Source organism: Entelurus aequoreus, linkage group LG18 (genome assembly GCF_033978785.1).
Source record: "Entelurus aequoreus isolate RoL-2023_Sb linkage group LG18, RoL_Eaeq_v1.1, whole genome shotgun sequence".
NCBI lineage: Eukaryota > Metazoa > Chordata > Actinopteri > Syngnathiformes > Syngnathidae > Entelurus > Entelurus aequoreus.
The window spans coordinates 44,711,789-44,736,896 of NC_084748.1; the positions used below are offsets into that span (position 1 = coordinate 44,711,789).

General features: G+C 37.6%; 1 protein-coding gene across 3 annotated transcripts in view; it reads right to left on the bottom strand.

The window, feature by feature from the left end:
- Positions 1-25,108, bottom strand: part of pax5 (paired box 5) — a 240,272-nt gene that overhangs the window by 207,007 nt on the left and 8,157 nt on the right. For 2 of the 3 annotated variants that reach the window (XM_062027220.1, XM_062027218.1), the window contains exons 3-4: positions 4,844-5,041; positions 542-606 (exon numbers count right to left, since the gene is read on the bottom strand). In XM_062027220.1, coding sequence (XP_061883204.1) covers positions 542-606; positions 4,844-4,929 — 151 coding nt within the window. In that variant the 5' untranslated portion in view covers positions 4,930-5,041. Of the gene's footprint in view, positions 1-541; positions 607-4,843; positions 5,042-12,994; positions 13,029-25,108 lie in introns of those variants that run through there. The other variant, XM_062027219.1, reaches the window with a different exon arrangement.

Genomic DNA, 25,108 nt, shown 5'->3' on the forward strand with positions numbered 1-25,108 from the left:
TATTTTACGAACACTTTTTGAACCGACCTTTTCTGTGAACTTTTTGCGACCTTTGTCCTTTGGAAACAGCGGTGGCCATGTGGTCGGGGAGGGTCCAAAATAAAGAAGGAGGCGTGCAATCTTTTGGCAGAGCGTGCTGAGATACTGTACAAGGGTACAGTGTACAGACGTCTCTCCTCAATATTGAGTCCAAATTGAATTATGTCTCTTTAATTATTTGCCTCTTGTCTTGTTTAATAGATGTCATCAGTGTTTGAACCTGACAACTACCTGCTGCCCCCTACTGGTATGGAAGAGTGTGACATGGTTACTCTGCCGAGCTCTAGGCAGCACCGACACTCAACACCACATTTGCAGATTATTTTACGGGTTTGCAAACAATATTTTTAACCCATATGGGTGAAATGACATAATCTCCCACGACACACCACACTGTTTCCCGGCTTGGAGACGGATGGACGTGGGGGCCAAAAAAGGGCACCGTGATAATAATAATATCATGCAAAAGGTGCTTTGACGGGGTGCAGAGTCAGCCACCTACCTAAATTGTGAGCAGTCATTGAGCCCGCTTGGCCCGGCGGCTGCTGAACCTTGGTCCGAATGATCCTGCCGGAGGACGAGAGCAGACAGTGTCGGAGAATTGGTCATTTATGTGAGTGTGGAAGGGAGGGGGGGCACAGGGGACGTGAGAACATAACCATCGTGGGAGCCGTGTGTGTGTGGGTGTGTGTGTGTGTGTGTGTACTTGGCTGACATGGCTCAGGGGCCTCACACTTCCTGCTTGGCTGCCCATGCAAGCGCCTTCTTCCTCTTTCTTTCCCTTCCCTCCCTAACCCCTCTCCTTATCCTGTCCCCATCTTCTCTTCCCTTCCCTCCCTTCCTCTCCTTCCTTTGTGTCCACCTTCCTCCCCTTTTGTTTGCCTCTTTTGCTCACTTCTTCGCTCTCCTACTTCCTCCGCCTTCTTCGGCTCCGTGCTCAGGGGCGAGAGCCTTGGCACTGACCTCTGGGCCGCAGCCACTTCATCCATGTGGAGACTACGGGCCCTCAGACACACACTCGCTGTATATTGTACAGTAAGCCGATACCGATATTTTTTGGTACAAGTACCAAAATACATTTCGGTACTTTTCAAAATAAAGAGGGCACCACAACAAAATGTTATTGACTTTATTTTAACAGAAATGTCACGGCCCGGGCGCACCCCAGTGCGCATTCATCCTGCGCACCGCCACTTCCGGCTGCAGCAGGCAGCTGCTTTCCATCTGCAATCAGCACACCTGTCACTGATGAGCTTCCTGGGCTTCTTAAGCCAGTGCAAACCTGCGTTCCGGGCCAGAACGTAGCAACCTGTTCCCGTACAGTAAGCCGACAACCCCTAGCTCTATGCACTCTCTCTCTCTGTGTTTCTCCCTCTCCCTGTTCATTTGTCTCGTGTTTCCTTGTCATCTTCCAGCAGCATTCCTCCGTTCCCAGTCCCGTTACGAGCAGTGTGTCTCGTCTCCCTGTATTCCCTCTGGTTCCTTGGCTGCCTCTTGGATCTCGACCGCCCCCGCCTGGACACGGACTTTGACGCCTCACTCCTGCCCTTGACCTCACGCCTGCCCACAGACCTCCGAGCCAGAACGTAGCGACCTGTTCCCGTACAGTAAGCCGACAAACCCTAGCTCTATGCACTCTCTCTCTCTCTCTTTGTGTTTCTCCGCCTCCGTGTTCATTTGTCTCGTGTTTCCTTGTCGTCTTCCAGCAGCATTCCCCCATTACGAGATGTGTGTCTCGTCTCCCTGTACGCCCTCTGGTTCCTTAGCTGCCTCTTGGATCTGGACCCCCACCGCCGCCTGGACACGGACTTTGACGCCTCGCTCCTGCCCTTGACCTCACGCCTGCCCAAAGACCTCCGGGCCAGAACGTATCGACCCGTTCCCGTACAGTAAGCCGACAAACCCTAGCTCTATGCACTCTCTCTCTCTGTGTTTCTCCCACTCCATGTTCATTTGTCTCGTGTTTCCTTGTCTTCTTCCAGCAGCATTCCTCCGTTCCCTCGTTACGAGCTGTGTCTCGTCTCCCTGTATTCCCTCTGGTTCCTTAGCTGCCTCTTGGATCTGGGCCCCCCACCCCCGACTGGACACGGACTTTGACGCCTCGCTCCTGCCCTTGACCTCCCCCCTGCCCACAGACCTCCGAGCCAGAACGTAGCAACCTGTTCCTGTACAGTAAGCCGACAAACCCTAGCTCTATGCACTCTCTCTCTCTGTGTTTCTCCCCCTCCGTGTTCATTTGTCTCGTGATTCCTTGTCGTCTTCCAGCAGCATTCCTCCGTTCCCTCGTTACGAGCTGTGTGTCTCGTCTCCCTGTATTCCCTCTGGTTCCTTTGCTTACTACTAAACGAGATCCAAGAGGCAGCTAACAAACAAAGGCTCCTAATTAGTCTGCTGACGTATGCAGTAACATATTGTGTCATTTATCTACCTATTATTTTGTCAACATTGTTAATCTACGTGTTCATTTACTGTTAATATCTGCTTGATTTCTGTTTCAACATGTATACATGTAATAATCACTTGTTCTTCTCTTGTTTTATACGTTACATAAGTTTTGAGTGATACTATAAATTTAGGTACGGATCCAATACCAAGTAGTTAAAGGATCATACATTGGTCATATTCATGTAGATTAATAATTCATTTTCTACCGCTTGTCCTTAATAATTTTGACAAAATAATAGAATGATAAATGACACAATATGTTACTGCATATGTCAGCAGACTAAATTAAGAGCCTTTGTTTGTTTACTTACTATTAAAAGACAAGTTGTCTAGTATGTTCACTATTTTATTTAAGGACAAACTTGCAATAATAAACATATGTTTCATGTACCCTAAGATTTTTTTGTTAAAATAAAGCCAATAATGCCATTTTTTGTGGTCCCCTTTATTTAGAAAAGTACGAAAAGTACCGAAATATTTTGGTACACTATGTCCGACCTTGTTTTTCCAACTAGGAAAATTGTTTTACTTAAAGTTAAGTTAAATTTTTGCTTACAGAAATGAGTCCATTTTATTATTTTTTTTTGTTTATTTATTTAGGATGACTAAAAGTTATTTACCTTTCAATTACAGTACAATGTTAAACAATTCTCCAGTAATGAGAAATAATTGTAATTGTATTATATTATGATTACATTACATTAAAATCACTGTATAGTTTTTTATTGATTACTTATTATTATTTATAGCTCATGGAGGAAAATCTATTCTCACGCGGGCCGGACTGATAAAATCGTGGCATAATAATTTAAAAATAAAGACAACTTTGAAATGGTTTTCTTTGTCTTACTTTGGCCAAAAATAGAACCAGCGCATTCTTAAAATGTACATAATACAAAATAATCCTCTTGGCAAAACACTTCAAGTTAGTTGGAAATTCGGAGGACAAAATTGTCATTTCCTCAAACCGCCGCATTGATGACAACGCAACTGCCACAACACATTCATTTATCGCCATTCGAATATTACAATTATAATATAATCAAAATAATTGTCAGATGGCGACGGACTGATGCTTTAGCGACACGCAATACCTTCTTTCATTGTAAATTATCCAGCCAAAGGATAAAAGAAAACGAAATGGCACGAAGCAAAGATCATACTGTTATATATACATATACATATATACATACAATAACAGTATGATAGCCGAATTAAAGGTAAGATCCCGACAAACATAACCAATATGAACATGGTAGATTTAAGCATAAAATAAAATACGACAAACAACAAATGTAGAACCATACATTTTTACAATGGAGTTCAGGGTGCAAATCGCATTGCCGTTAACCGGCTATCATACTGTTATATATACATATACTGTACATATACATACAATAACAGTATGATAGCCGAATTAAAGGTAAGATCCCTACAAACATAACCGATGTGAACATTTTAGTATTTAATTTTATTCTTAAATCTACCAACAACAAATGTAGAACCACACATTTTTACAATGGAGTTCAGGGTGCACATCGCATTGTCGTTAACCGGCTATCATACTGTTATATATACATATACATACAATTACAGTATGATAGCCGAATTAAAGGTAAGATCCCTACAAACATAACCGATGTGAACATGGTAGATTTAAGGATAAAATACTACAAACAACAAATGTAGAACCACACATATTTACAATGGGGTTTAGGGTGCACATCGCATTGCCGTTAACCGGCTATCATACTGTTATATATACATATACATATATACATACAATAACAGTATGATAGCCGAATTAAAGGTAAGATCCCTACAAACATAACCAATGTGAACATGGTAGATTTAAGAATAAAATACTACAAACAACAAATGTAGAACCACACATTTTTACAATGGAGTTCAGGGTGCACATCGCATTGCTGTTAACCAACCAATGGTCATATTGACTTAGGTCTTTGCGTCTCACCATTTCGTTTTTGTATCCTTTGAGTGGATAATTTACAATGAAAGAAGGTATTCCGTGTCGCTACAGCATCAGTCTGTTGCCATCTGCCGCCCGCCACAACAGTCGGCTGACAGGTCACCTTTAAACACTGTCATGTGTGACGTGGGTTACACTTTGAATTGCTATTACGACATCCAGTGGACACATTTAGAACAGCAGTTTCTTTCATTGAAAAAAATTGCAGCTCAGTTTTATACTTAGCAAACTCATCTTGCGGGCCAGATTATACCTTTTCGCGGGCTCTGAGCCAAATATTTTTGAAATCTCCAAATCGAATGGCAATTTGAGAGAAAAATCGCACTCGGGTAATTCTTCAAAAATGGTACTGTATTAGACGATGAGTACCTGTTGATGGAGCTGACGCTGGGCACGCTGTCGTTGTCGCATACTCTCTCGGCCAGGAGCCGGTCCCGGATCTCCCAGGCAAACATGGTGGGGTTTTGGCGTTTGTAGTCGGCAATCTTGTCGACCACTTTGGGTGTAGCAACCTTTGGTTTGGATCCCCCGATGACGCCGGGGCGGATACTGCCCGTTTCATAGTACCTGGCAATGCAGAGAAGATACTCATGTTGGTCTATAGCAGGGCTGCCCAAACGTTTTCCACTGACAGCCACAGACTGACTAATCAAAGGCTGTGGGGTCCATTTTGGTAGTTTTCACTTTCAAAAACAAGTACAATATCTAGATTTTGTTCAAAGATGCAACTTCTGTAGAAATGTTGCATGCAAAACAAGTCAAACAACCTGATTGCTTCAAAATATGATCATTGTCATAACGCTGAAAAACAAGTAAAACAACCTGATGTCACAATATGATCAATGTAACAACATCGCTGCAAAACAAGTAAAACAACCTGATTGCGTCACAATATGATCATTGTCACAATATGATCATTGTCACAATAACGCTGCAAAACAAGTAAAACAACCTGATGTCACAATATGATCAATGTAACAACATCGCTGCAAAACAAGTAAAACAACCTGATTGCGTCACAATATGATCATTGTCACAATATGATCATTGTCACAATAACGCTGCAAAACAAGTAAAACAACCTGATGTCACAATATGATCAATGTAACAACATCGCTGCAAAACAAGTAAAACAACCTGATTGCTCCACAATATGATCATTGTCACAATAACGCTGCAAAACAAGTAAAACAACCTGATTGCGTCACAATATGATCATTTTCACAATATGATCATTGTCACAATAACGCTGCAAAACAAGTAAAACAACCTGATGTCACAATATGATCAATGTAACAACATCGCTGCAAAACAAGTAAAACAACCTGATTGCTTCACAATATGATCATTGTAACAATAACACTGCAAAACAAGTAAAACAACCTGATTGCTTCACAATATGATCATTGTCACAATAACGCTGAAAAACAAGTAAAACAACCTGATGTCACAATATGATCAATGTAACAACATCGCTGCAAAACAAATAAAACAACCTGATTGCTCCACAATATGATCATTGTCACAATAACGCTGCAAAACAAGTAAAACAACCTGATTGCGTCACAATATGATCATTGTCACAATATGATCATTGTCACAATAACACTGCAAAACAAGTAAAACAGCCTGATTGCGTCACAATATGATCATTGTCACAATAATGCTGCAAAACAAGTAAAACAACCTGATGTCACAATATGATCAATGTAACATCGCTGCAAAACAAGTAAAACAACCTGATTGCTTCACAATATGATCATTGTCACAATAACGCTGCAAAACAAGTAAAACAACCTGATGTCACAATATGATCAATGTAACAACATCGCTGCAAAACAAGTAAAACAACCTGATTGCTCCGCAATATGATCATTGTCACAATAACGCTGCAAAACAAGTAAAACAACCTGATTGCGTCACAATATGATCATTGTCACAATATGATCATTGTAACAATAACACTGCAAAACAAGTAAAACAACCTGATTGCGTCACAATATGATCATTGTCACAATATGATCATTGTCACAATAACGCTGCAAAACAAGTAAAACAACCTGATTGCTTCACAATATGATCATTGTAACAATAACACTGCAAAACAAGTAAAACAACCTGATTGCCTCACAATATGATCATAACACTGCAAAACAAGTAAAACAAATAGATGTCACAATATGATCAATGTAACAACGCTGCAAAACAAGTAAAACAACCTGATTGCGTCACAATATGATCATTGTAACAATACCGCTGCAAAACAAGTAAAACAACCTGATTGCGTCACAATATGATCATTGTCACAATATGATCATTGTAACAATAACACTGCAAAACAAGTAAAACAACCTGATTGCGTCACAATATGATCATTGTCACAATAACGCTGCAAAACAAGTAAAACAACCTGATTGCTCCACAATATGATCATTGTCACAATATGATCATTGTCACAATAGCGCTGCAAAACAAGTAAAACAACCTGATTGCGTCACAATATGATCATTGTCACAATATGATCATTGTCACAATAGCGCTGCAAAACAAGTAAAACAACCTGATTGCGTCACAATATGATCATTGTCACAATATGATCATTGTCACAATAACGCTGCAAAACAAGTAAAACAACCTGATTGCGTCACAATATGATCAATTTCACAATATAATCATTGTCACAATAACGCTGCAAAACAAGTAAAACAACCTGATTGTTTCACAATATGATCATTGTAACAATAACACTGCAAAACAAGTAAAACAACCTGATTGCTTCACAGTATGATCATAACACTGCAAAACAAGTAAAACAAATTGATGTCACAATATGATCAATGTAACAACGCTGCAAAACAAGTAAAACAACCTGATTGCGTCACAATATGATCATTGTAACAATACCGCTGCAAAACAAGTAAAACAACCTGATTGCGTCACAATATGATCATTGTCACAATATGATCATTGTAACAATAACACTGCAAAACAAGTAAAACAACCTGATTGCGTCACAATATGATCATTGTCACAATAACGCTGCAAAACAAGTAAAACAACCTGATTGCTCCACAATATGATCATTGTCACAATATGATCATTGTCACAATAGCGCTGCAAAACAAGTAAAACAACCTGATTGCGTTACAATATGATCATTGTCACAATATGATCATTGTCACAATAGCGCTGCAAAACAAGTAAAACAACCTGATTGCGTCACAATATGATCATTGTCACAATATGATCATTGTCACAATAACGCTGCAAAACAAATAAAACAACCTGATTGCGTCACAATATGATCAATTTCACAATATAATCATTGTCACAATAACGCTGCAAAACAAGTAAAACAACTTGATTGCTTCACAATATGATCATTGTAACAATAACACTGCAAAACAAGTAAAACAACCTGATTGCTTCACAGTATGATCATAACACTGCAAAACAAGTAAAACAAATTGATGTCACAATATGATCAATGTAACAACGCTGCAAAACAAGTAAAACCACCTGATTGCGTCACAATATGATCATTGTAACAATACCGCTGCAAAACAAGTAAAACAACCTGATTGCGTCACAATATGATCATTGTCACAATATGATCATTGTAACAATAACACTGCAAAACAAGTAAAACAACCTGATTGCGTCACAGTATGATCATTTTCACAATATGATCATTGTCACAATAACGCTGCAAAACAAGTAAAACAACCTGATTGCTTCATAATATGATCATTGTCACAATAACGCTGCAAAACAAGTAAAACAACCTGATTGTGTCACAATATGATCACTGTCACAATAACGCTGCAAAACAAGTAAAACAACCTGATATAATCATTGTAACAATAACGCTGCAAAACAAGTAAAACAACCTGATATAACATTGTAACAATAACGCTGCAAAACAAGTAAAACAACCTGATTGCTTCACAATATGATCATTGTGAAGCAATGGTGTGTATGCTTCACTGATGAGAGTATTTGATGAACATCGTTTTGTCCTACTAATTTCTGCGCTTCTTGAACTCACCACAGTGTGGACTGTGACGCAACAGTTTGTTTACATGTAAAATCTTCCATTCCTTTGTCTCATTTTGCCCACCAAACATTTTATACTGTGCGTGAATGCACAAAGGCGCACTTTGTTGATGTTATTGACTTGTCGGAGTGCTAATCGGGCTATTTAGGCTAGCTGTATGTACACATTGCATCATTATGTCTCATTTGTCGGTATATTTAAACTCATTTAATTTCCTTTACTTCAGGGGTGTCCACACCTTTTCCACTAGGGGCCGCACACGGAAAAATTAACTTTAAATTTCAAACCATAACAAAATATATGGATTTTTTTATTTATTTTACCTTTAGACCATAAAGGGTCTCAGTCATTAAAAAAAGAAAAAAAGAAAAAAAAAGATGATCCATTTTTTAAATTAATTGTTACCAACTTTTGTGCAAATAAATGACATGCATTCATGTAAGACATTTAAGAAGTTTTCTTGATGACATTCTGATAATAAAATTACATTTGTCTACAAAAAAAAAAAGTTAAAAATAAGTCAAATTATTATTTTTTTTTATTTAACGCTTACAGTAAATCTTTATCAACTTCAAGTTGATATAAAGTAATTAAAAAAAAAGTTTTATGGCTTTTCTTTTAAAAACAACTTTGTTTTTTTATAGTAAAAAACTGAAATATGCAGTATTTAGTAATTAGAGCCCTAAAAGATCAATAATGCAGGACACCGTTGATTTTAATTCTTTAATATTTTTTGAGTAATCACAGTGAAAAGATAAATAAAATACCACTGAATATATTTGGGATCCAAAAGGTGCCCCCACTCATAAAGTGATACATTTTTATTAGGTTTTTCTTTCACTTTTACGAGATCAACTTCAGATATAATGCATACTGTACATTACCTTTTGCTAGTATTCCCTTTTGCGGTATGGATCGACTGATTACTCACGCCGATATTTGCCGCGCCCGGGAATCATTTTTGGTGATTTAACCCCCAATTCCAAGCCTTGATGCTGAGTGCCAAGCAGGGAGGTAATGGCTCCCATTTTTATAGTCTTTGGTATGACTCGGCCGGGGTTTGAACTTTCGGTACCGTGTGACAGTTTGACCCCACCACTGTCACTGTTTGCCCTTAAAACTTCCTCTCAAAGCGTGCACATTTGTAAGGAAGCTCAACATGGACAAACTACAAACATTAAATGGGTTATACTTGCATAGCGCTTTTCTACTTTCAAGGCACTCAAAACGCTTTGACACTATTTTCCACATTCGCCCATTCACACACTGCCGTGCAAGGCCCTAACCACGACCCATCAGGAGTGAGGGTGAGGTGTCTTGCTCAAGAACACAACGGACGTGACGTGGTTGGTAGAAGGTGGGGATCGAACCAGGAACTAGTGATGGGTCCGGCAACATCGATGCATCGGCGCATGTGTCGAGCTCATAGAGCAAAACCCTGTGTCGGTGCGCGTACCGCTTTTAGAAAGTCACGTGACCCATCATGAGCTGTGTCGGTCACGTGACCGATACGCGAACTGTGTCGCACTGACGCCTCCTCTGTGCCCTGTGAGCGGGTCTTTTCTACAGCCGGAGAAATAATAACTAAGAAGAGAAATCGTCTAAAATGTAATACGTTGGAAAAACTGTTGTTTTTTTAAAATAAAAATGTGTAAAAAAAATAAATAAAAAAATTCCCAGTCCACAAGCATCCTCATTCACAACACGTTCTCTTACATTTCCATGTTATGATACATGTTCACATTATTTATTGACTGTATCTAAAAAAGATTAAAAACATTTTTTATTTAAATGAAGATATGAAATAATTCTTAATGAAATACAATGACTTGGTTTATATTACTGTATATACTAGGGCAGGGGTCGGCAACCCAAAATGTTGAAAGAGCCATTTTGGACCAAAAATACAAAAACAAATCTGTCTGGAGCCGCAACAAAATAAAGCCATATTACATACAGATAGTGTGTCATGAGATATAAATTGAATTGAGATGACTTAAAGGAAACTAAATGACCTCAAATATACCTACAAATGAGGCATAATGCTGCAAAATGTACATATAGCTAGCCTAAATAGCATGTTAGCATCGATTAGCTTGCAGTCATGCAGTGACCAAATATGTCTGATTAGCACTCCACACAAGTCAATAACACCAACAAAACTCACCTTTGTGCATTCATGCACAACGTTAAAAGTTTGGACAAAATGAGACAGAAAAAGAAGTGGCATAAAACACGTCCTAGAAGGTCGGAGAAAGTTGTACATAAACAAACTATACGGTGAGTTCAAGGACCGCCAAAATTAATAGGCCAAAACGGCGCTTGCCAAATACTCGAATCAGTGAAGCATGTTTGATATAAACAGTGTGCTTTATAACAATTAGGGAGGTTTGTGTCATGTTTGTCCTCCTACGGAAACTATGTTAAAACAAAAAATATATTTTTTTCTAGGGACGTCCGATAATGGCTTTTTGCCGATATTCCGATATTGTCCAACTCTTTAATTACCGATACCGATATCAACCGATACCAATATCAACCGATATATGCAGTCGTGGAATTAACACATTATTATGCCTAATTTGGACAACCAGGTATGGTGAAGATAAGGTACTTTTTAAAAAAATGAATCAAATAAAATAAGATAAATAAATTTAAAAAAAATTCTTGAATAAAAAAGAAAGTACAACAATATAAAAACAGTTACATAGAAACTAGTAATGAATAAAAATTAGTAAAATTAACTGTTAAAGGTTAGTACTATTAGTGGACCAGCAGCACGCACAATCATGTGTGCTTACGGACTGTATCCCTTGCAGACTGTATTGATATATATTGATATTTAATGTAGGAACCAGAATATTAATAACAGAAAAAAAACAACCCTTTTGTGTGAATGAGTGTAAATGGGGGAGGGAGGTTTTTTGGGTTGGTGCACTAATTGTAAGTGTATCTTGTGTTTTTTATGTTGATTTAATAAAAATAATTTTAAAAAAATAAAATTAAAAAAAACAAAAAACGATACAGATAATAAAAAAAACGATACCGATAATTTCCGATATTACATTTTAACGCATATATCGGCCGATAATATCGGCAGGCCGATATTATCGGACATCTCTATTTTTTTCCCCTCATCTTTTTCCATTTTTCATACATTTTTGAAAAAGCTTCAGAGAGCCACTAGGGCGGCGCTAAAGGCTCTAGAGCCGCGGGTTGCCGACCCCCAGGGCCGGCCCGTGGCATAGGCCGTATAGGCAAATGCTAAGGGCGGCGTCCATCAGGGGGCGCCACGCCAGTGCCACAAATGTTGGAGGAAAAAAAAAAAAAAGTTGGTACTATTATTTCTAAATACAAAAAATAATCCCACACTAATTAAAATGCAAAGTAAAGCCTATTTAATAGAAATATTATTTGTTACAACATTACGCCAACCCCCCCCTCCCCCCCGCACGGTGCGCCCCTTCCCTTCCCGTATCATGACTCTTTTTGGACGTCACCACATAAAAAAGTCAACGCAAGATATCAAAACGGCCAAAACTGTCAGGTGCCCAGGGAAGAAAAATAGAAAAGAAGAGGAGAAACGAGAAAAAGACAGAGGTAGCAGGGAGGTAAAGTTAGCCTACATGAAATTATTTGTCAGTTACAGAATGTGATAGTAACCTGGCTTTTTAGCATTAAGCTAATGCTACATGATTCGGCAATTGCTAATCAATATATAGCTAGTTCTGTTTTAACGTCGGGTTAATATTGTGGAGGGGGCTAAATTGTTATGGAAAATAATAATGTAACGTTAGGTAATTACAGTACTCCCACCTTACATTCCTCAGGGACATTTGTATTAGATCTTTTAAGCAGGTGTTTTTTGTTTACATTGTTATTGCCTTCTGGTTAGCTAATGTTTGCCCTGCAGGTAATAGTCACTTTTCCACCCCTTTATATATTAGGTATAGTTGTAAGCCTAGTTGTTAAAGTGCACATCATTAATGTTAATTAAGCAATATCACATGAGAGGGAATGCATTTTTTTTAATTTGAGCACTGCTGTGATTCGGTTAAAGATAATCATAACATAACATTCTTATATAATATGTTAATTTGCTTTCTTTAAGTAAAAAAAAAAAGGTCAAAGACAAAGCTATTCAGTTTCTTGTGAGTATATACAATTCACTGCCGATGTGGGGGGTCGCCACCTAAAATCTTGCCTAGGGCGCCAGATTGGTTAGGGCCAGGCCTGCCGACCCCTGTACTAGGTCATAAAATCAGTGTCAGTTGAGTCGGTCCATAGGTTGCTTGTAGGGATTTTAAATGTCCAGCAGATGTCAGTATTTAGTGACACAGTATCGACACAGTATCAATACAGTTTTGCAATGTGTCGAGACGCTTCATGACGCCTCATCAACCCATCACTATTAGTCGGTGAAAAGCATGCGCTCTGCAAACAAATCGTGACCTGTCACTCACCATGGCTCTGAACGGGTGGCTAAAAGAGTCCGGGTGGGGCTTGAGGGCTTTATATAGGTGAACACACCTGCCCTGACTGATTAGGCCTAATTTGGGCCGAACCATGGTTGTCAAAAGCTGGGTGTTACGGAAGGACACACTGCAAAAAGTGAAATCTAAGTAAGATGAAATACCTCAAATAAGGGTGATATTTGCTTATTTTCTGTCTGATAAGATCATTCTTCTCACTAAGCAGATTTTATGTTAGAGTGTTTTACTTGTTTTAAGTGTTTTGGTCCTAAACGATGAATGTTGCTGAGATTTGATGACCTATATTGAGTAAAACATGCTTGAAACTAGAATATCAACTGTTGCAGAGTATAAAACTCACAAGTATAAAACTACTTTTTTAAAGTAATCATTTCTTACTTCAAGCATGAAAAACAAAAATCATGACTTTGACACAATTGTGTCTCATAATTAAAACAGATGACAGCCAAATGGACTTTGCTGTTTTATTTTAAATGAAACAATAGAAAATAGGTACTCATATAGTAGTACAGTTGGCACAGTACAGTAAACTGACAGTTCATATTTGAACATTTGACATTTTAAACAATTTTGAACAGAAATAGTTCATGCACATTCAGATAAATTCTTCAAAATTACAATAAAAAAAAATTTGGCCCGGGGGCCGGGCTGTATATATGCGCACTAATTGACTGAAAGAGCACGCACTTGGCGCGATGATGTCATGTTACCCATGGAAAAATGCAGGAGACTCCGAGAGTAACAAGCGCTTACCTTGTTGCCTTTCCATTAAGAACAATACATTAGTTTTTAGTATAAGTTTGCCGGTTTCAAGAAATGTAATGCCGAGCGCATATCATTATGTCAAGATAATGGCACTAGCATAAACTTAATTTAAGAATATTTTTCAACATATTGAGCAAAAAGGTGTCTTTTTTTTTTCTACCAAGAAAAGTGCACTTGTTACTAGTGAGAATATGCTTATTTTAAGGTATTTTTGGGTTCATTGAGGTTCAAATCAAATCAAATCAAATCAACTTTATTTATAAAGCACATTTAAAATGTACCACAGGGGTAGCCAAAGTGCTGTACAATGGGCAGGTTAAAAGATAATACGAGTACCGAGCAAACACAACACAACACAAACAGAACACGATCAAAAATAAATAAATACAATAAATAAAACATAAAAACAGGTTCACAGCAGGTGTATTATGGGGCGCCATTGCAGGATGGATATCACTCAGTGTTAAAAGCCATGGAATAAAAGTATGTTTTTAAGAGAGATTTAAAAACAGGAAGAGAGGAGGCCTGTCTAACACTCTGAAGTAGGTCGTTCCAGAGCTTGGGAGCAGCAGCGGCGAAAGCTCTGTCACCTCTAAGCTTCAGCCTTGTGTCAGGGACCGTCAGTAGCAGCTGATCGGCTGATCTTAGGGATCGGGTGGGGCAGTAAGGCTGAAGGAGGTCGGAGAGATATGTTGGCGCGAGGTTGTTTAGACATTTAAAAACAAATAAAAGGAGTTTAAAGTTGATTCGGTAACGCACAGGGAGCCAGTGAAGGGACGCTAATATAGGGGTGATGTGCTCACGTCTGCGGGTCTGTGTTAGCAGACGAGCAGCAGAGTTCTGCGCGGGCTGCAGGCGGGCGAGGGAGGCCTGGCTAATGCCTACATACAGGGCATTGCAGTAGTCTAAACCAGTCGAGATAAAGGCGTGGATTCATTTCTCGAGATCTTTAAGTTAGCTAATTTTACTTGTTTTGGAAAGTCTTGACAAGCCGAATTTTCTTGTTCTATTGGCAGATAATTTTGCTTAGTTCAAATAAAATACCCCTCGTTTTTGTCAAAAATGTTTCCTTGTTTTTGAACACTGACTTTTTGCAGTGCACTGGGCATTTAAAAGTGTTGTTATCCAAGCCTGAATACACTGAGTATACTGTACAACAATGACTGATCTACAAATGCAAAAGTACTATGTGAATACTGTTAGATGTGTGATGGTTATTTATGGTGTATTTTACAAAAGAACAAAATTCTTACTCCCACCCCTGTCAAATTGGTCCCAGCTAGTGGGCGGGGCTATGGGCTATTTAGGTTGGAAAACGCCATTTTTCTGCCAGAGGAGGTTCTTCTATCCTGAGCGGGAGTTATAAGGGGTTATAAGGCGCACTGTCGGTTTTTGAGAAAATGAAAGGATTTTAAGTGCACCTTATTGTACGAAAAAGACGGTACAAGTCGCAAAGGTACTTTATGCTAATTTTTAGAAATACGGCATTTATTATGCGGGAAACTGCAATGGAAACGCGGCGCCATGTGTGTAATGTTCTATATTCTCATTGGAACATTTAAAGTTTTGGTGTTGTTTACTGGCGTCATATTGCAGTCTACACGTATCTCTTATGTGTGACTGCCATCTACTGGTCACATTTACCATTACACCATGTATCAAATAAAATAGCTTCGAGGTCGGTAAGCACAACCAGAACTACGTCGCACCGGGTTATAAGGCGCACTGTCGGTTTTTGAGAAAGTGAAAGGATTTTAAGTGCACCTTATTGTACGAAAAAGACGGTACAAGTCGCAAAGGTACTTTATGCTAATTTTTTGAAATACGGCATTTATTATGCGGGAAATTGCAATGGAAACGCGGCGCCATGTGTGTAATGTTCTATATTCTCAATGGAACATTTAAAGTTTTGGTGTTGTTTACTGGCCTCATATTGCAGTCTACACATATCTTATGTATGACTGCCATCTACTGGTCACACTTATTACACAATGTACCAAATAAAATAGCTTTGAGGCCGGTAAGCACAACCAGAATCCCGGCGCACTGTCGGTTTTTGAGAAAATGAAAGGATTTTAAGTGCGCCTTGTAGTCCGAAAAAATACGGTACAAGTCGCAAATGTACTTTATCAAAATTTTTGAAATACGGCTTTTATTTTGCGAGAAACTGCCATGGAAACGCGGCGCCATGTGTGTAATGTTCTATATTCTCATTGGAACATTTAAAGGTTTGGTGTTGTTTACTGGCGTCATATTGCAGTCTACACGTATCTCTTATGTGTGACTGCCATCTACTGGTCACACTTACCATTACACCATGTATTAAATAAAATATCTTCTAAGTCGGTAAGCACAACCAGAATTACGCCGCACAGGGTTATAGGCGCACTGTCGGTTTTTGAGAAAATAGAAGGATTTTAAGTGCGCCTTATTGTACGAAAAAGACGGTACAAGTCGCAAAGGTACTTTATGCTAATTTTTATAAATACGGCATTTATTATGCGGGAAACTGCAATGGAAACGCGGCGCCATGTGTGTAATGTTCTATATTCTCAATGGAACATTTAAAGTTTGGGTGTTGTTTACTGGCATCAAAATGCAGTCTACACGTATTTCTTATGTGTGACTGCCATCTACCGGTCACATTTACCATTACATCATGTACCAAATAAAATAGCTTCTAGGTCGGTAAGCACAACCAGAATTACGTCGCACCGGGTTATAAGGCGCACTGTCGGTTTTTGAGAAAATGAAAGGATTTTAAGTGCACCTTACTGTACGAAAAAGACGGTACAAGTCGCAAAGGTACTTTATGCTAATTTTTAGAAATACGGCATTTATTATGCGGGAAACTGCAATGGAAACGCGGCGCCATGTGTGTAATGTTCTATATTCTCATTGGAACATTTAAAGTTTTGGTGTTGTTTACTGGCGTCATATTGCAGTCTACACGTATCTCTTATGTGTGACTGCCATCTACTGGTCACATTTACCATTACATCATGTACCAAATAAAATAGCTTCTAGGTCGGTAAGCACAACCAGAATTACGCCGCACCGGGTTATAAGGCGCACTGTCGGTTTTTGAGAAAATGAAAGGATTTTAAGTGCACCTTATTGTACGAAAAAGTACAAGTCGCAAAGGTACTTTATGCTAATTTTTGAAATACGGCTTTTATTTTGCGGAAAACTGCAATGGAAACGCGGCGCCATGTGTGTAATGTTCTATATTCTCAATGGAACATTTAAAGGTTTGGTGTTTACTGGCGTCATATTGCATTCTACACGTATCTCTTATGTGTGACTGCCATCTACTGGTCACACTTACCATTACACCATGTATTAAATAAAATATCTTCTAGGTCGGTAAGCACAACCAGAATGACGCCGCACCGGGTTATAGGCGCACTGTCGTTTTTGAGAAAATAGAAGGATTTTAAGTGCACCTTATTGTACGAAAAATACGGTACAAATCGCAAAGGTACTTTATGCTAATTTTTAGAAATACGGCATTTATTATGCGGGAAACTGCAATGGAAACGCGACACCATGTGTGTAATGTTCTATATTCTCAATGGAACATTTAAAGATTGGGTGTTTACTGGCGTCATATTGCAGTCTACACGTATCTCTTATGTTTGACTGCCATCTACTGGTCACACTTATTACACAATGTACCAAATAAAATAGCTTTGAGGCCGGTAAGCACAACCAGAATCACGGCGCACTGCCGGTTTTTGAGAAAATGAAAGGATTTTAAGTGCGCCTTATAGTCCGAAAAAATACGGTACAAGTCGCAAATGTACTTTATCTAAATTTTTGAAATACGGCATTTATTTTGCGAGTAACTGCGATGGAAACGCGGCGCCATGTGTGTAATGTTCTATATTCTCATTGGAACATTTAAAGATTGGGTGTTTACTGGCGTCATATTGCAGTCTACACATATCTCTTATGTTTGACTGCCATCTACTGGTCACACTTATTACACAATGTACCAAATAAAATAGCTTCAAGGCCGGTAAGCACAACCAGAAGTACGCCGCACTGGGTTATAAGGCGCACTGTCGGTTTTTGAGAAAATTATAGGATTTTAAGTGCGCAAAAGGTACTTTATCCACATTTTAGAAATACGGTATTTATTTTGCGGGGAAACTGCAATGGAAACGCGGCTACTGACAGACACGCACGGCAGAGATCCAGCACTGTTCTTTCCAGCATGGCTATTTCATGAATGTATTTGCATGCAGAAGGGGCAGGTGGGCTAAGGGGGGGGGTGGAGGACAGCAATGCGCTACTCAGCTTGCAGAAAAGGGGGGATGCAGTGCGTGGATGCAAGCTGTCAGTCAGTCTTAAACCTGCTGCACACACACACACACAAACACACACACACACACACACACACACACACACACACTCTCTCTCTCTCTCTCACACACACACAGCACGGTGGAGTAATCCCTTCTGTGATGTTTGTTTCTTTAAATGTGTTTTTTCCCCCTGCGTAGTGTGTGAGTGTAGGTGTGTGTAGGTGTGTGTAGGTGTGTGTAGGTGTGTGTAGGCGCGCGGCCCATTTTCACTCCTCACAGCTGGACTTTAAACACAGCTAAATGAAATAAAAACAATCTATTTTCAAGTGGGAAACAATTTAAATTATTCACAGGTGAATCATCTGCGGTTATTTATATATTTGCAGCAATGAGCCAGCACACACACACACACACACACACACACACACACACACACGCGCGCATATTCTTGTATTTGTTACCTTCTTGAGACCTGAGAAAGAACCACCCTTTCTAGATATATAAAGATTAGTATTGACAACATTAATAATATATACATACTATGCACATATAAAAAAGCTTGTTGTGAAAAATGAGTTGGAATTTCACAAGTAAAAGGTCACAATTTCACAAGAAAAACTTAGAATTTTGGCAGTATTATAACAAAAAGTCGTTATTTTACTCAACGCAAGTCAAAATTTGACAAGAAAAACTGAACATTTGTGCAATGTTATGATAAAAGTTGGAATTTTACTCAATGACAGTCGCAATTTTACAAGAAAAGCATAACATTTTGGCAATTTTATGAAAGGACTCGACAAAAGTCACAATTTTATCAGAAAACTTTAAAATTTGGGCAATATTATAATAATGATACAAATTTTACAGTCGTAATTTTATTAAAATTGTTTTACTATTTTAACCAAAAAATTGGCAATATTGTGATAAGTCAGAATTTTGTCTGGCAAATGTCACAATTTTGCATTAAAAAGTAATAATTTTACATTAAAAAGTACAAATTTTACGAGAAAATATCGCAATATAAACAGAAACAGAAAGAATATGAGAAATTGTTCCCAATTTTATAAGAAAAAAGTCGACACGTGAGAAAAAGTTAGTTCTTTTTTGTTTGTAATTGGTTTTTAATCTTCATTATTTACTTCAAGTTATTACAGTATGTCTCTATATACATATTTTTTTTAATTTTTTTTATTAATTTCAATTTCCTACACACACTTTTTACTTATGTTGGCCATAGGGGGAGCACCTCAAATTTTTTACACACAGTTGTTATTTCATATGTTGACCAGAGGGGGAGCACTTTTAAAAGTGACACACAGTCAATTAGAAAAATCCCTCTTTTTTGGGACCACCCTCATTTTGATAGATGTCACCAGCAGGGGTGCAAATGAGACATTCTCTATTAGATGCAATGTTATTGGGACCATGATTTATGTCATCACTTGTTCACACCTCCTCATATGGAAGCTACTTTTCCTTCTTGGTGTCTCAAGAAGGGTAGAAATACAAGAACACACGCACACACACACAAACACACAAACACACAAACACACACATTTTTGTATCCGTTACCTTCTTGAGACCTGAGAAAAATGCCTCCCTCTTTAGGACCAGCCTTTCTAGATATATAAACATTTGTATTGACAACATTAATAATATATACATATTATGCAAATATAAAAAAGCTTGTTGTGAAAAATGAGTTGGAATTTCACAAGAAAAAGGTCACAATTTCACAATAAAAACTTGGAATTTTGGCAGTGTTATAATAAAAGTTGTCATTTTACTCAAAGCGAGTCAAAATTTGACAAGAAAAACTGAACATTTGTGCAATATTATGATAAAAGTTGGAATTTTACTCAATGACAATCGCAATTTTACAAGAAAAGCTTAACATTTTGGCAATTTTATGAAAGGAGTCGACAAAAGTCACAATTTTATAAGAAAACTTTAAAATTTGGGCAATATTATAATAATGATCGGAATTTTACAGTCGTCATTCTATTAAAAAAAGGTCACTATTTTAACCAAAAAATTGGCAATATTGCGATAAAGTCAGAATTTTATATGACAAATGTCACCGTTTTGCATTAAAAAGTAATAATTTTACATGAAAAAAGTCATAATTTTACAAGAAAATATTGCAATATTAGAGAAACAGAAAGAATGAGAAATTGTTCCCAATTTTATAAGAAAAAAGTCAACACATTGTGAGAAAAAGACTGCGACTGCTTTTAGTTATTTATTTATTTAATTTTTTTGTTTGTAATTGGCTTTTAATCTTCATTATTTACTTCAAGTTATTACAGTATGTCTCTATTTACATATTTATTTTTTTATTTTTTTTATTAATTTAAATTTCCTACACACACTTATTACTTATGTTGACCAGAGGGGGTGCACTTCACATTTTTACACACAATTGTTATTTCATATGTTGGCCAGAGGGGGAGCACTTCACATTTTTACACGCACTTGTTATTTCCTATGTTGACCAGAGGGGGAGCACTTTTAAAAGCGACACACAGTCAATTAGAAAAATCCCTCCTTTTTGGGACCACCCTCATTTTGATAGATGTCACCAGCAGGGGGTGCAAATGAGACATTCTCTATTAGATGCAATGTTATTGGGACCATGATTTATGTCATCACTTGTTCACACCTCCTCATATGGAAGATACTTTTCCTTCTTGGTGTCCCAATAAGGATAGAAATACAAGAACACACACACACAAACACATACACACACACACACACACACACACACACACACACACACACACACACACACACACACACACACACACTTGTATTCGTTACCTTCTTGAGACCTGAGAAAAATGCCTCCCTCTTTAGGACCAGCCTTTCTAGATATATAAAGATTAGTATTGACAACATTAATAATATATACATACTATGCACATATAAAAAAGCTTGTTGTGAAAAATTAGTTGGAATTTCACAAGAAAAACTTAGAATTTTGGCAGTGTTATAATAAAAGTTGTCATTTTACTCAAAGCGAGTCAAAATTTGACAAGAAAAACTGAACATTTGTGCAATATTATGATAAAAGTTGGAATTTTACTCAATAACAGTCGCAATTTTACAAGAAAAGCTTAACATTTTGGCAATTTTATGAAAGGAGTCGACAAAAGTCACAAATTTTGTAAGAAAACTTTAAAATGTGGGCAATATTATAATAATGATCGGAATTCTACAGTCGTCATTTCACTCAAAAAATGTCACTATTTCAACCAAAAAATTGGCAATATTGTGATAAAAGTCCGAATTTTATATGACAAATGTCACCGTTTTGCATTAAAAAGTAATACTTTTACATTAAAAAAAATGTAATAATTTTACGAAAAAATATTGCAATATTACAGAAACATAAAGATTGTGAGCAAAAGACTTATTTTAGTTATTTTGGGTTTTTTGAATGTTTTGTTTGTAATTGGTTTTTAATCTTGATTTTATACTTTAAGTTATTACAGTATGTCTCTATATACAGTACATATTTATTTTATAAATTTTGGCCAAAGGGGACGTATTTAAATTTCTTACACACACTTGTTATTTCCTATGTTGACCAGAGGGGGCGCACTTTTAAACACATTATGAGAAAAAAGTTAGTTCTTTTTTTTTTCTTTTTTTTTTTCCGTTTGTTTTTGTAATTGGTTTTTAATCTTCATTATTTACTTCAAGTTATTACAGTATGTCTCTATATACATATTTATTTATTTTTTGAAAGTAATTTTGACCAAAGGGGTGGCACTTCAAATTTTTACACATACTTGTTATTTCATATGTTGACCAGAGGGGGAGTACTTTTAAAGCCGACACACGGTCCATTTGAAAAATCCCTCCTTTTTGATAGATGTCACCAGCAGGGGTGCAAATGAGACATTCTCTATTAGATGCAATGTTATTGGGACCATGATTTATGTCATCACTTGTTCACACCTCCTCATATGGAAGATACTTTTCCTTCTTGGTGTCTCAAGAAGAATAGAAACACAAGAAAACCCACCCACACACACACACACACACACACACACACACACACACACACACACACACACACACACACACACACATTCTTGTATTTCCTACCTTCTTGAGACCTGTGAAAAATGCCTCCCTCTTTAGGACCAGCCTTTCTAGATATATAAAGATTAGTATTGACGACATTAATAATATATACATACTATGCAAACATAAAAAAGCTTGTTGCGAAAAATGAGTTGGAATTTCACAAGAAAAAGGTCACAACTTCACAAGAAAAACTTAGAATTTTGGCAGTATTATAATAAAAGTCGTGATTTTACTCAACACAAGTCAACATTTTACAAGAAAAACCAAACATTTGTGCAATATTATGATAAAAGTTGGAATTTTACTCAACAACAGTCGCAATTTTACAAGAAGAGCTTAACATTTTGGCAATGTTATGAAAAGAGTCGTAATTTTACACGACAAACGTTACAACTCTGTAAGAAAACTTAAAAAATGTTGGCAATATTATAATAATGATTTGAATTTTTACTTTGCAAAATGATAACAAAAGTCATAATTTTACTCCAAAAAATGTCACTATTTTACAAGAACAACAACAAAAATGGCCAATATTGTGATAAAAGTCATAATTTTGTTTGACAAATGTCACCATTTTGCATCAAAAAGTAATAATTTTACAGAAAAAAGTACTAATTTTACGAGAAAATATCGCAATATTACAGAAACAGAAAGAATATGAGAAATTGTTTGCCCATTTTATAAGAAAAGAGTCGACACATTGTGAGAAAAAGACTGCTTTTAGTTTATTTTGTATTTATTTTTTGTAATTGTTTTTTTATCTTCATTATTTACTTCAAGTTATTACAGTATGTCTCTATATACATTTTTTATTTTGTATTTTATAAATTTTGGCCAAAGGGGGCGCATTTCAATTTCCTACACACACTTGTTATTACATATGTTGGCCAAAGGGGGAGCACTTCAAAATTTTACACACACTTGTTATTTCATATGTTGACCAGAGGGGATGAGACATTCTCTATTAGATGCAATGTTATTGGGACCATGATTTATGCCATCACTTGTTCACACCTCCTCATATGGAAGATACTTTTCCTTCTTGGTGTCTCAAGAAGGGTAGAAATACAAGAACACACACACACGCACACACACACGCACGCACAAACGGGGAGGTAGAGTTAGTGTTTTTGTTCTGCTGGCAGCGGACAGACAGCGAGGAGAGGATAAAACGAGGCTCCCTCCTTCCATGCATCCCTGGATCCCCCTCCATGCCCCCCTCTTGTGGTAACGCTCCAGTGAGTTCAAGGTCCAGGACAGGGGGGAGAGAGGGTTTGAGGGAGAGTGAGAGAAGAAGAAGAAGAAGAAGAGAGAGAAAAGAAGCAAGAGAGAACAATGAGCGACACATTTTTTTTTTCCACGTAGCTGAGGGTCGCTGTCGCTAATCCTTCCCCACAAATGCTCTCTAATTCTTCTTTTTTCTTCTTCTTTTACTTCTTACTTCTACTCCTATATATTTTTGTGGGTGCTGAAATACACTACCACTTTCATTTTGATGGTAATTCCACCCACCCAGCCCCCCCCCAAAAAAAGTGATGAATCTTTTTCCCTTTTAAGTCCTTTTCTTCTCCCAGTCGGGATTTCCTTTTTGGAATTTAGCAGCGTAAAGGTAAAGAGGAGGGGCGGTCAGAAAGGTGAAAAGGAGAAACGTGAGTGGGTATAAAAGGAAAGAAAGACGACTGTGAGATGTGGGGAGCTAAAGTGAATTGTGCCAGCTCGTAGAAATGTGAAACTTGCCGATGTTCGACCTATAGTGTCAGAAAAATTGTATGTAAATTATCAAAAAAACTTTCCGTTCTCTGAGTTCCCAGTGAACAGACAAGAGGCTGTCTTTGTTGCACCAAGCCAAAGGCTTGGAAAATTCCGCTGTGCACGATGGGAGGAGACGGGAGGGGGTTATCTTTTTTGATCCGAGACCTGCCCAAGCTCAATTCAGGACCAGTCCAAGCCAGAGGCATCTTTTTCTTTTGTGTTAATGTGACCAAAAACAATGGATGTTTACATACACCACCCCCCCCCCCCCCCCATTCCTTTAGAAACAGCTGTTGTTATGTAAACAGGGAAAGTCCAAATAAAAAGAGGTGGTGTACAATCTTTCGCCAGAGCGTGCTGGAGACTTTACAAGAGTACAGCCCAGACGTATCTCCTCAAATTGAGCCACATTTAATTCTGTCTCTGTTTAATTCCTTGCTTCTTGTCTCGTTTAATAAATGTCATCAGTGTTTGAACCTGACATACAGTACAGGCCAAAAGTTTGGACACACCTCATTTCAATGCGTTTTCTTTATTTTCATGACTATTTACATTGTAGATTGTCACATCAAAACTATGAATGAACACATGCGGAGTTATGTACTTAACAAAAAAAAAAGGTGAAATAACAGAAAACATGTTTTATATACTAGTTTCTTCAAAATACTTGCCCTTTGCTCTGATTACTTTCTTGCACACTCCTGGCATTCTCTCGATGAGCGTCAAGCACACCTGTGAGGTGAAAACCATTTCAGGTGACTACCTCTGGAAGCTCATCGAGAGAATGCCAAGTGTGTGCAAACAACCTTCCCTAGTCATGGTGCAAAAAAAAAAACAGGCAAAACAAGAACTGAACAATCCAACCAACACAAAATGTCAACAGACATGGTCACACATAACACGACCTGCTCACCAAACTTTATAAAAAAAAGGTCCATGCAGCATAATAACTCAAAATGACATCCATTACAATGCATGATGGGAAAAATGCAAAACACTCTCCACACTTATCCATGTTTGGCGCATTTTAGCTGCTGGAAATTTCTGATTGATTACAAAACTTTAAGGAGGTCGTCTCTTAAGTAAACAAGGTAAGAGTAAAACTTTCCCATATTCTTCATAATTATTTACATTAATTATTAATTATATAAACATTTTATAT